Below are 13,805 nucleotides of genomic sequence, written 5' to 3'. Positions count from 1 at the left end.
TTCTCTCCCTCCCTCTCTCTCTAAAATCCACTAAACATATGATCATGTGCATACTAAAAAAGAACATATGTCAATAATATAGATTATCTGGACTGGCTTCTTTAAAGTATACTGAATATGCTTTCTTATTTAGAAAACTTTTAGAGAATTGTGTGCATGTGCAGAATATATATTGGAGCTGAAATAAACACTGATTTTTTTTCTCATTGGCTTATTTTTCATTTGAAGGGATCTCAAACCTCACATGAAATACTTAGCTTCTTTTCGTATTTTATTTTATTTTACTTTATTTTATTTTATTTTTGCATACAAACAATTTGGCACTTGGCATCAGGTGTAGCCACCAGCTTCACCCCGGGAATCCAGTCTCCTTCCTGGGGCCTGCAAGGTGCTTAGTGCCAAGGGCACAGGCAAGCACCCCGTGAAGCACATTTCATTTCTAGGGTACGCCCTCTGTCCCCAGAGATGTCAGGCAACTTCCACAGCACCACTCCCTACCACCTCTTGCCTCTCTTTTTTCACTTCTACAGAGTCTACAAGGAGACAATCGCAAGTCCCCTCATACAGTAACTTGTTCCCTCCCTCTCTGTGAGTATGTGCTGGTACCAGTCAACTGCACCCCTTGAGGAAGATTTAAGGAATAACTGGGACTTGAAAAAACTCAGTTTTCACTTTTTTTCTAACTTTTTTCATCCTATTTTTACATTCATGCTCTTAAGGTTTGCTCTCTGCAAACCCCACCCAGCACCTGGAATGGAGCAGTGACTGTACTTCTCAGTGGGTCACTCACATTAGGTCAAGTTAGGAAAAGTTTCCCCTCCGTTCCACCTACATCGTCAACTGTCACGCAGACATGTACTTTTCCCTGAGGTAGGAAAGGAGTCGTCACCGTCCTCACGGAGCAAGTATGTCCTCCCCGCATTTGACCAGCTTTTCAAACACGGCCCCCAGTACCGAAGGGATCTGCCCTGTTCGGGTTCTTCAACCACAAGGTGCTGTCTGAAGCCCCTGGAGGGCGCGCCTTTGGCCGTCGTTTGGGAGATGCCCGACTCCGGAGTCCTCCCTGGGGACCTTCGAGTTCCGCTTCTAGCAACGCGCCCCCCGGACCCCGGGAGCAGGGGGCGCGGGGCTCCTCCTCCGGCTGCCAGAGTCCGTGTGCATCGGCCCCTCGGACACGCTGACTCGCTTGCCTGCGGGGAAGTGGGGGAGGTGAAGCGGGGGTCCCCAGGTCCCAGCAGACCCCACACCGCACCAGCTGTGGGACCACTTGGTCCCCTGGAAGCGGGTGGGGCGCGGGGCACGGACGGACACCCACGGGACCCGGACAGCTGCCTCTGTCCAGTCCGGGCGGTGTTCCGCAGCGGCCGCCAGGTGGAACCCGGGATGCCTGACCCACCGTCGCCCACCCCGCAGAGGCGGAGGGCAGCCACCGCCCCGCAACAAGCACCCGGGCGCGGCGGGGACCGGCCTCTCGTCCCGCAGCTCCTGAAGCTGGACCCCGGCTTCCCGCTCCGCGCAGCCCCGCACAATCAAAACGCGGGAAAGTCCCGTGTCACCCGGCTCCTCCCGCGCGCCTGCAGCTGGCGGCCGCAGCGGACCGGGAAGGCGGGGAAGGGACAGCGGGTCCGGGTTGCTCCAGGTCTGCCCCGGAAGGCGGCAGCCGGCCGAGCGCCGCGCTCGGGGCCGACTGGGTGGGTGGGATCTGGCGGGAAGCCGAGGACCGCCTCGGGCCCGGACGCGCCTCCCCGCTGACCAGCCGGTTCCCGCCGAGCCACGCGGGCGGGCGCCGCAAGATCGCCAGCTAAAGGCGGGAAGCGCTGCGGCGGCGTCCGGAGCGCGGGATCTTCCACTTCCCGCTGGGCTGTGCATTCGCGAGACAGCCCGCTCAGCGCCGCCGCCGAAGCTCCTGCCGCTCCCAGGGCGGCAGCCACCGGCCAGGTCGAGGGCAGATTCTCGGCTCACGTGAGTGGTTCTTCTGCCTTGGAGTCGGACCTGGAGGTCTTAGGGGCTGGTTGGCCTGGAGGTTTAGGGGGTGGGGGGCGGGGAGGAGGGCAGGACAGGCAGCTTCCCATTATAGAAAGCTCCCCACACCTGGAACGTCACTTGCAGACAGTCCAGGCAGCTGTTCCCATAGATGTTTTGTGAGCAGCTGCGGGGTGGGGGGAGGAGGGGGTGTTGCAAGAGCGACCTCCAGGACCGCACTCTAGACTTACTGGGTGGTGATGCTGGAGGGTGAGATCCTGTAGCAAGTCCACAGCGGTTAGGTAATTCGCCGCTGGCACAATCCAAGTTTAATCTGAGCCAAGCTCCTTCCTTTACAAATGAGAAAACTGGCATGCCCCCTGGGGGGAGTCGGGACAGGGTTGTTGGGGAAAAGATATCCCCTGCTTGGTTGTTCATGCTTGTGGACTGGGGGTGCGGGGGTTCTTCTCTGCTCTTAGGTAGTTTCCAGCATTGCTGCCCTGGCCCTTCTCAGCTGAATACTTGAGGGGAGCCCTCTGCGTGGGACCCAGAGTCCTGTGTCTCCTTGGCATCTCAGCTCTATCTCCTCCAAACAGGAATTCCACCCCCTCTGCCTTGCTGCCCCTCCTTGCATGCTGGCCTGGAACCTCTCAGGGCAGTCACCCCCAGTAACCACAGAGGCATTTCAGCTGGAACTGTCCCTAAGTGCGTGGTGTCCAGTCCCTTGCCAACCAAGGTTCATTTATGTTGCCCATTTTGTCTTGTTTTGTTTCCAGACAGGAGGGTAAGTCCAGTTCCTCTCACTCCAATTTGGCCAGAAATCCAAGGTAATACCTGTTTCAGTGTTCTTGTTCTGTCCAGGTGTCCCTTCTGGGCCTGCTTCTGTTCATTGATTGATTGCTGTCCTCATTAGGGGCAATATATTCCTGCTTCCGTCTAGGCCTGATCAGTTTGGATTGGATCGCAAGCTTGGCTAATTTCATATTAGGGGGCATTGCTGGAGATGCCTCTATTTCTCTCACTGTGCTTCCGCTTTGCTCTCATGCACCGTTACTGTCCTCAGAAACACTTGTGTCCCCCCAAGTCGTTCTTTCCAGGTCTGTCAGGTGGCACCAGAGCAGCCTTTGCTGGAGGGCTGCTTTTGTCTCGCTGGGGAGGCCACACCTTTCTGCACGCTCTGCCTACTAGTCCACGAATGATGGAGTTCTCTGGTGTGACCTTGGGGCACAGAAAGTATTCTCAGGCCTGTGTGAGCCCCAGAATTGTCCTGTGTTTCCCTTTGAGGGGGAGGGGTCCTTCCCTGGCTTCCCAGAGTGTCATCACAGTCCCGCACTGACAGAGACTTGGCTGCAATTTCTTGGGGAGCCCACCATGGGCCTCCAAGTCTCCATCTCTGTGTCTGGGTAGCTGCTGCTCTCCTCTCCCTCCAGTTCTCTGCCCCACAAATTCGAGCCTCCCAGCCCTCCCAGGACTCTCAGCTTGTCTGCTCAACCCAGGGAGACTGCCAGGCGCTGTTCTGCTGCCCCTGCCAACACATGGACTGGAAACTCTGCCAAAGTCATCTAGTCGACCACAGGGCTTAGCTCGGTTGACTTCCCTCTCTCAGGGGTCAGAGATCATGGTTCTCAGCTGCCTGATGCCCAGCGTTTGAAAGCTGTGTGTCGTTTTGTGTATCTTGTCTTGCATTGTCGTAGTCATTTGCAGTGGGCGGATCGACCCAGTCCCTGTTTCTTCATCTGGGCCAGTAGTGGACGTGAGTGAGATTCTCTTGGGACTCATCATGAATCCCGTGCAATGTGAAGACAACAAGTCACTCGGTGCCACTGAAAATGACCAGTGCTCCACACCTGAAGTCACAAAGGTATGCCTGCACTTTGCACCTCCTTCCTGGAACAGCCCTCTCACCACAGTGCTGCACTGGGGCCCTGGGAGGGGTCAGTTCATAAAGAATGGCAGTGACAATCCCTTCTTGTGCACTGCCAAATACGTTTGGGGACATCGTCCACAGAAGTGCTTCTGGAAAAGGCAATGATACTGTATGAATTCACCATGCAAAAAGTGCCTTGTTGTGCCAGGTGACTGACTGCTCAACAGAATATACATTTAATATCATTGGGGTCATAGACAGACGTAGGTAGTAACAGTGCTAATATTTACTGAGAAGAGACTGTGTCCCTGGGATTATGCTTTTCACTTCCTATGGATTATCTTATTTAACATTTAATGCAACCGTCTGCAATAAATATTATTACTCTCCCTCTTTCACAAAAGAAGAAAGTAAAACCCAACTTTATGAAAGTAACAAAAGTCATGGACTTCACAGCAAAGTTTTCTGAATGCAGTCAGTCAGGACCCGGTTTTTGACCGGCCCTCTCTTTTACTGAACAATAAGCAAAATGGTATTATTAAATCGTGGTGGACACAAGTGGTTTTAGGGAGCAGAGAGAAGGAGGCTTATTTGTTTCTATATGAATATGTACCCTTGTTTACACTTGAATATGTTTACCTGTTTGTCTGTCTAGCCAATCTTGTGATTTATCAAGCATTTCATTATATTCCCTTAGTTCTCTTAAAACTGTGTACACATAGAAACTAAACAGATACTTGATGGGAATTTTTTGAAAGGGGATGTTTCAAATGTCCAAATGATGCATTCAGTATGTCCAGCTGTACTAGCAAGGGAACAATGTAGACAGACTTAAAAACAGTCCAATTAGATGACAGTTCATCTATCCATCGGCAAACATTTGTAACACTACTACTGCGATGCTTTAGAGAGTCAGCCACACAGTCCATCTTATTCGACAGTGGGGCGGATTGACGTGACTTATGTGGAGAGCATCTTGGCCGGGGATTTGTTGTGAAATACATTTACAGTCTTTATCTCAGTATTTCCACTGCTGGGAATCTGGCCTAGGGACATAATCAGATGGACAGACAGAAATGTTTCCAGTGTAGAAATGTTTGTCACGTTAGAGTAGTTAAACACTGGAGACAGTCTCAATATCCAGCAATGGAAGAATCGAGTAAAAGTTACTGTGCACTAAAATATAATATGCCCCATCAAAATCTGTTTTCAAAGGCTGTCTAACGACTTGAGAAAGCAATGGTGGATTGCTCAGTGACAAACACGCTCTTCGCCTAGTACAATCCAAGGAACTTAAGATTTCTCTCTGCATATCAAGTCTTTGAAGTAAAAAGATAATGCAGAGTGGTTATTTCTGGTGTTGAACTAATGACTGATAGTTTTCTCCATTATTCATCATCCATGGTATTATCCAGTTATTATGCAGAATGTCTATTAGTTTTCCAATTATAAAATCATGAAACATCATTATTAAGGGTGATTCTTATGGAAGGTTTCATCTTTCCTTTGTGAAGGATATTGTCACAAAGCAGACACGTTCCAGCACAACTGTGGGTCCTTCTCCATGTGACACGGGCAAGGGCAGCGGCACCGTTCAATGTGAAGTCGGTGGGCATGAAGCATCCCTTAAAATTCGGAACCCAGATGTGAGCAGGAGTGACAAGTGTTCTTTCCGCTTTACTTTCAAAGAAGGCTCTGGGAAAAGAGACCATAGCGTGTTTACAGCATGTGGTGAACTCAATGAGAGTATCGACTCAGCTCTGAGAGCTAATGAGAATGTCCTCAAAAAGATAGAGAAGTGTTCCAATAAGAACATTTTTGTCTATGGGAAGGAAGCAATAGAAGGATATATCAATTTAGGAATGCCTCTCAAGTGCCTACCAGAAGGTTCTAAGCTTGAAATATCAGTTGGTCAGAGAAAGGGGAACCAGAAGGAAGGTGATCAGATATTACGCCTCTATGAAAATCCCAGCATCGAGTGTGTTCTTTTTCACGTTGTGGCTATTGGGAAGAGCATAAAGAAGATTGTTAGCAACAGGGCCCTTCATGAAATGGGAAGTATACTTTGTGTCTACGCCTTGAAGGGTGAGACTGTCAGAGAAGCCCTGTGCAAAGATGGCCGATTTCGGTCTGACCTGGATGAATTTGAGTGGAAACTCATAGAAAATCATAGAAACATTCATGGAAAACAGTCCACGGTGGAGGAAGTAGCCGGAAAAACCTTAGAACTGGACGTTTCTAAAAAGCCACCAGTTAGGAAACGTACCCCCCTAAAAACTAGGCAGAACAATGGAAATGCCACACATGAAATCAGTCCCTACGATGTGATGTTAAGGCAGAATCAGGACCACCAGCCAGAGTACGATGGAGAGTCTGAAGGTGTAGAAGACGAAGACCAAGAAAACGTTCTGCCACCTGGAAGTCTAGAGAATGATCTGGAAGGTAAAAAACGCCGGACAATTTCCAGAATGAAACGTTATTACAGTGAGAGCAACAGAAAATGTGGGAAACAAACTTCACGTGCTTGGGAAAGGCCCCGTCTGCATATGGAACGTGCTATTAACCAGGGTATCCAGGAGGAGGCAGCTCAGCACTGGCTACAGCACTGCACAGTGTTGAACAGTGTTGTTATGTGGCGCAATCCTCGTTTCAGTGAAGATGCACGTTGGATGAGAAAGTATTTTGAGGAGGAACAGAAGAGAACCGAACTGCCACCATCTCAACAATTCAAAATATATAAAGAATGCTTTGTCAATGTAACTAAAAATTCTGTTTCAGTTGCAACCTCTAAATGTCAAACTCGACTTAGTGAGTCAGTTGGGTTCCTGATATGGGACAATAATGGCATCAAAGGCAACGCCACTTGCTTCGTCTTCAGTGATGGTTATATCCTCACTTGTCGACATATTGTACACAGGATGGTTGGAGAATACACACATCCTAGTCTGTGGCCACATATAATAAGCAAATGTGCAAAAGTCACCTTCACTTACAAAGAATTCTGTCCCCCTGCTGAGGAATGGTTTTCCCTTGAGCCATGTGTTGACGTGTCTGCTGGAGATCTAGATTATGCCATTTTAAAACTAAGAGCAAATGGAAATGGATTTCCTCCAGGACTAGTTGGCCAAATTTCCTCTCTGCCATCTAGTGGTTTGATTTATATAATTGGTCACCCAGAAGGCCGGACGAAGGAAATAGATGGGTGTGCTGTGATTACTCTACCAGAGCGTGAAGGGAGGTACCTCCAGCACTATCAACATGGGGTGGCAGGACCACATGCTGCCACTCATGATGTTTGCTCTATGTTTACCCCAAGAAGTTTCCCACCAGAGGCTTATGTGAATAGAACTGACATACTGAGGTATGATACTTGCTTTAGGAGTGGGTCCTCTGGCTCCCCAGTGTTTAATGCAGATGGTAAAGTGGTTGCTGTGCACTCCTTTGGGCAGTTTTATAAAAGTGAGGGTAAGGATCATGCCTTTATTGAATTTGGCTATTCTATGGATTCAATTCTTTGTGATCTCAAACAGAGGAAGGAGCCCTTGTATGCACTGTTAACTGGAGAGAAGAAACATGAGAACCTCAATCAAGAGAAAACTAACAAACAAGAGTCATCACTTGGAGATGATCAGATTGAATCCATGGAACATTAGGGGAAAAAGTGAGCCCTGGCCAGGTGGCTGAGCTGGTTGAAGTGTCGTCCTGTACACCAAGGAGACTCTGTGGTTTTGACTCCCCAGTCAGGGCACATACCTGAGTGGCATGTTGGAGTCCTGGTTGTGTCCCATATGGGAGGCATCAGATGGATGTTTCTCACATCAGTGCTCCTCTCTCCCCCTTCCCTTGGTTCTTTCTCTCCCTCCCTCTCTCTCTAAAATCCACTAAACATATGATCATGTGCATACTAAAAAAGAACATATGTCAATAATATAGATTATCTGGACTGGCTTCTTTAAAGTATACTGAATATGCTTTCTTATTTAGAAAACTTTTAGAGAATTGTGTGCATGTGCAGAATATATATTGGAGCTGAAATAAACACTGATTTTTTTTGCTCATTGGCTTATTTTTCATTTGAAGGGATCTCAAACCTCACATGAAATACTTAGATTCCTTTTTTGCATACAAAGAATTTGACACTTGGCATCAGATGTAGCCACCTGCTTCACCACGAGAATGCAGTCTCCTTCCTGTGGCCTGCAAGGTGCTTAGTGCCAAGGGCACCGGCAAGCACCCCGTGAAGCACATTTCATTTCTAGGGTACGCCCTCTGTCCCCAGAGATGTAGGGCAACTTCCACAGCACCACTCCCTACCACCTCTTGCCTCTCTTTTTTCATGTCTACAGAGTCTACAAGGAGACAATCGCAAGTCCCCTCTTACAGTAACTTGTTCCCTCCCTCTCTGTGAGTATGTGCTGGTACCAGCCTCCTGTACCACTCGAGGAAGATTTAAGGAATAATGGGAACTTGATAAAACTCAGTTTTCACTTTTTCTAACTTTTTTCATCCTGTTTTTACATTTATGCTCTTAAGGTTTGCTCTCTGCAAACCCCACCCAGCACCTGGAATGGGGCAGTGACTGTACTTCTCAGTGGGTCACTCACATTAGGTCAAGTTAGGAAAAGCTTTCCCCTCCATTCCACCTACATCGTCAACTGTCACGCAGACATCTACTTTTCCCTGAGGTAGGAAAGGAGTTGTCACCGTCCTCACGGAGCAAGTCTGTTCTCCCCGCATTTGACCAGCTTTTCAAACACGGCCCCCAGTACCGAAGGGATCTGCCCTGTTCGGGTTCTTCAACCACAAGGTGTTTGTGTGAAGCCCCTGGAGGGCGCGCCTTTGCCATTGGTTGGGAGGTGCCCGACTCCGGAGTCCTTCCTGGGGACCTTCGAGTTCAGCTTCTAGCAACGCGCCCCCCCGGACCCCAGGATCAGGGGCGCGGGGCTCCTCCTCCGGCTGCCAGAGTCTGTGTGCATCGGCCCCTCGGACACGCTGACTCCCTTGCCTGCGGGGAAGTGGGGAGGCGAAGCGGGGGTCCCCAGGTCCCAGCAGACCCCACACCGCACCAGCTGTGGGACCACTTGGTCCCCTGGAAGCGGGTGGGGCGCGGGGCACGGACGGACACCCACGGGACCCGGACAGCTGCCTCTGTCCAGTCCGGGCGGTGTTCCGCAGCGGCCGCCAGGTGGAACCCGGGATGCCTGAACCACGGTCGCCCACCCTGCAGCAGCGGAGAGCAGCGACCGCCCCGCACGAAGCACCCGGGGGCGGCGGGGACCCGCTATTCGCCCCGCAGCGCCCGAACCTCGGCCCGTGGACAGCCCGGGACACTCAGTGGTCACCCGGCTCCTCCCACGCCTGTCCCGCGCTCGCCCTGCTCCACGGGCCGCTACGCGGAGGGTCGGGGAAGGGATGGCGGGCCGGGATTGCCCCACCTGCGATGGGGAATGCGTTAGCCCGCGGAGCACCGCGCGGCGGCGAGTGGGTGCGTGGGTGGCATCTGGCGGGAACCCGGTGATCTCAGAGCGGCTGGGCGGGCCCTTCCCGGATCCCTGCTCCCGCTTGGCCAGCCCGCTAGTCCTTTCCTGCCGCGCCACTCCCGGGCCACACCGTGGCCAGGTACAGGCCAGGAGCGGTGCGGCGTCTGCAGCGCGGAATTTCCACTTCTTGCCAGCACAGATATTCCCGAGACAGCCCGCTCCGCGCGATCTCCTAAGCACCTGCGACTCCCAGGGCGGCGGCCACCGGCACAGTGAGGCCAGACTCTGGGCTCATGTGAGTGGTTTTGGGTTTGAGATGGACCTGGAGCTCTTAGGGGTGATTGGCCTGGAGGTGTGGAATGGGGAGGGGTAAGGGAAGGAGGAAGGGGGAGCAGGAGGGAGGGAGAGGCCCCTTCCCATTGTGGACAGCACCCCCCACCTGGAATGTGCCTTGGAGACTGCCTAGGCAGCTGTTCCCATTGAAGTTTTTTTTTGTTTTTTTTATTTTTTTTAATTTTTTTATTTATTTATTTATTTTTTATTTTTTTTTAGGGAGGGAATGGGGGGGGGGTGAGAGAGAGAGAGAGAGAGAGAGAGAGAGAGGGTCATCAATGTGTGGTTGCTGGGGGTTATGGCCTGCAACCCAGGCATGTACCCTGGCTGGGAATCGAACCTGTGATACTTTGGTTCCCAGCCCGCGGTCAATCCACTGAGCTACACCAGCCAGGGCCCATTGAAGTTTTGTGAGCAGCTGCGGGGCGGGAGGGGGGCTGTGTCACAAGAGCGACCTCCAGGACCGCACTCTAGACTTACTGGGTGGTGATGCTGGAGGGTGAGATCCTGTAACTTCCGTTGTCACAAGTCCACAGGGGTTAGGTCATTCACTGGGCACAATCCAAGTTTAATCTGAGGTAAGCTCCTCCCTTTACAAATGAGAAAACTCATTTGAGGGGTGCAAGGACAGGGTTGGGGAAAGATATCCCCTGCTTGGTTGTTCATGCTTGTGGGCTGGGGGTGGGGTTTTTTTTTTTCTGCTCTTAGGTAGTTTCCACCATGGCTGCCCTGGCCCTTCTCAGCTGAATACTTGAGGGGAGCCCTCTGCCTGAGACCCAAGTTGTGTTTCCTTGAAATCTCAGCTCTATCTCCTTCAAACAGGAATTCCACCCCCTCTGCCTTGCTACCCCTTAGTGCACCCTGGCCTGGAACATCTCAGGGCAGCCACCCCCAGTAACCACAGTGTGCATGTCCTATGGAGCGGTCCCTAAGTGGCTGATGTCCAGTCCCTTGCCAACCAAGGTTTCATTTATGTTGCCCTTTTTGTCTTGTTTTTTTTTTTTCCAGTCAGGTAGGTCAGTCTAGTCCTTCTCACCTCCATTTGGCCAGAAGTCCAGGGTAATACCTGTTTCAGTGTTCTTGTTCTGTCCAGGTGTCACCTCTGGGCCTGTTTCTGTTCATTGATTGATTGCTCTCCTCATTAGGGGCAATATTTTCCTGCTTCTTTCTATGCTGATCATTTTGGATTGGATACAAGCTTGGCTAATTTCATATTAGGGGGCATTGCTGGAGATGCTTCTATTTCTCTCGCTGTGCTTCCACTTTGCTCTCATGCACAGTTGCTGTCCTGGGAAACACTTGTATCCTTGCAAGTCTTACTTTCCAGGTCTGTCAGGTGGCACCAGAGCAGCCTTTGCTGGAGGGCTGCTTTTGTCCTGCTGTGGAGGCCACACCTTTCTGAATGCTCTGCCTGCTAGTCCAGGAATGATGAAGTTCTCTGGTGTGGCCTTGGGGCACAGAAAGTATTCTCAGCCCTGTGTGAGCCACAGAGTTGTCTTGTGTTCCCCATTGAGGGGGAGGGGTCCTTCCCCTGGCTTCCAGTAGAATTGTCACTGTCCTGCACTGACAGAGACTTGGTTGGAATTTCTTGGGGAGCCCACCATGGGCCTCCAAGTCTCCATCTCTCTGCCTGGGTAGCTGCTGCTCTCCTCTCTCTCTAGTTCTCTGCCCCACAGACTCAAGCCTCCCAGCCCTCCCAGGACTCTCAGCTTGTCTTCTCAACCCAGGGAGACTGCCAGGCGCTGTTCTGCTGCCCCTCCCAACACATGGACTGGAAACTCTGCCAAAGTCATCTAGTCATCCACAGGGCTTAGCTCAGTTGACTTCCCTCTCTCAGGGATCAGAGATCATGGCTCTGAGCTGCTTGATGCCCAGTGTTTGAAAGCTGTGTGTCATTTTGTATATCTTCTCTTTTATTGTTTTAGTCTTTTGCAGTAGGAGGATTGACGCAGTCCCTGTTTCTTCACCTGAGCCAGTAGTGGACGTGAGTGAGATTCTCCTGGGACTCATCATGAATCCCGTGAAATGTGAAGAAGAGGAGTCACTCAGTGCCACTGAAAATGACCCATCCTCCAGACCTGAAGTCACAAAGGTATGCCTGCACTCTGCATCTCCTGCCTGGAACAGCACTCCCACCACAGTCTGCACTGGGGCCCTGGGAGGGGTCAGTTCATAAAGAATGGCAGTGACAATCCCTTCTTGTGCACTGCCAAATACGTTTGGGGACATCATCCACATAAGTGCTTCTGAAACAGGAAATGATACTGTATAAATTCACCACACAAAGAGGCCCTTGTACCAGGTGACTGCTCAACAGACTATACATTTAATGTCATTGGGGTCATAGACAGACGTAAATAGCAACAGTGCTAATATTTACTGAGAAGTGACTGTGTACCTGGGATTCTACTTTTTACCTCCTATGGATTATCTTATTTACCATTTAATACAACTCTCTGCAAGAAATATTATTACCGTCCCTCTTTCACAAATGAAGAAAGTGACACTGAAGTTTATGAAAGTAACAAAAGTCATGTGCTTCAGAGCAAGGATTTTTGCACCCAGTCCATCAGGACCCAGGTTTTCATGAGCCCACTCTTTTACTGACAAATGGGCAAAATGGTAATATTAAGTCGAGGTAGACACAAGTGATTTTAGGGAGCAGAGAGAAGAATGCTTATTTGTTTCTATATGAATATGTATATTTGTTTGCACATTTGAATGTTTACCTGTTTGTACAGCTAGCTAATCTTGTGATTTATCAAGCATTTTGTTGTATTTCCTTAATTTTCTTAAAACTGTGTACACATAGAAACTAAACAGATAGTAATGGGAATTTTTGAAAGGGGATGTTTCAAATGTCCAAACAATGCATAAAGTATGTCCAGCTGTACTAGTAAGGGAACAATGTAGACAGATTTAAAAACAGTCAAAGTATATGACAGTTCATCTATCCATCAGCAAACACTTCTAATACTACTACTGCAATGCTTTAGAGAGTCAGCCACACAGTCCATCTTATTTGACAGTGGGGCAGATTGATGTGACTTACCTGGAGAGCAGCTTGGCCGTGGATTTTTTGTGAAAAATATTTAGAATCTTTATCTCAGTATTTCCACTGATGGGAATCTGGCCTAGGGAAGTAATTGGAAGGACAGAAAGAAATATTTTCAGTGTAGAAATGTTTGTCATGTTCGAGTAGTTAAACACTGGAGACAGTCTCAATATCCAGCAATGGAAGAATGGATTAAAAGTTACTGCACACTAAATATAAAATGCCCCATCAAAATCTGTTTTCAAAGGTTGTCTAATGACATGAGAAAGCAATGGTGGATTGCTCAGTGACAAACACACTCTTAGCCTAGTATAATGCAAGTAACTTTAGATTTCTATCTGCATATCCAGTCTTTGAAATAAAAAGATAATGCAGAATGGTTATTTGTGGTGCTGGACTAATGATTGATAGTTTTCTCCATTATTCATCATCCAGGGTATTATCCAATTATTATGCAGAATATCTATTAGTTTTCTAATTATAAAACATGAAACATCATTATTGAGGGTGATTCTTATGGAAAGTTTCATCTTTCCTTTGTTAAGGATATTGTCACGAAGCAGACATGTTCCGGGACAACTGTTGATGCATTTGTAAGAACCTCTCTGTGTCCGGATTCTGTTCCACAAAATTTGTTTACAAAGAGTAACACACATGTCACCTAAAATGTGTTTTCCTGATGAGCTGCTTTCCAGGATAAAATACTCTAAGTAACAAACATTGATTAAGTCCTCAGGCATGTAAACCATTGATAGAAGTGAAGCCTTCTGTATTCATACAGCTTGCTAGCGACATTCATATGACAATACTATTCTATTATTGTCATCAACATAAATTTGCTATTCAGGAAACTTCTGCCCAGGCACATGACACTTGCGAATATCTTTATTGTTTATTCTGACACATCCTCAAGGCCAATCACTGTTCAATAGAAAACATCGAAGTACCATTTACTTCCCAAGACTTGAACCCTTACCTTATTATATCCACCAGTCCTATGCTGTTACTTAAGGTTGGCCCCATCCTACCAATCCTCCACATTCAAGTCCCAACTTAAACTATACTGCAAAATCTCAACAAATAACCCCACATTGCTCTCCCCACCCCC

At 49.1% G+C, this 13,805-nt stretch overlaps 1 protein-coding gene across 1 annotated transcript; it reads left to right on the top strand.

The window, feature by feature from the left end:
• The first annotated feature begins 1,041 nt into the window (after positions 1–1,041).
• LOC123829262 (serine protease FAM111B-like) lies at positions 1,042–7,482 on the top strand. The gene is made up of 5 exons (XM_045854764.1): positions 1,042–1,691; positions 1,808–1,962; positions 2,739–2,789; positions 3,657–3,823; positions 5,344–7,482. Exons 1-5 carry the CDS (start codon positions 1,042–1,044, stop codon positions 7,480–7,482), a joined length of 3,162 nt encoding a protein of 1,053 aa, XP_045710720.1.
• The last annotated feature ends 6,323 nt before the right edge of the window (positions 7,483–13,805 follow it).

This window comes from Phyllostomus hastatus, unplaced genomic scaffold (assembly GCF_019186645.2).
Source record: "Phyllostomus hastatus isolate PE091 unplaced genomic scaffold, TTU_PhHast_1.1 phas_scaffold_11, whole genome shotgun sequence".
Taxonomy (NCBI): domain Eukaryota; kingdom Metazoa; phylum Chordata; class Mammalia; order Chiroptera; family Phyllostomidae; genus Phyllostomus; species Phyllostomus hastatus.
Note: the sequence above shows the minus strand (reverse complement) of the source record. Positions and strands in the feature narration are given on the sequence as shown.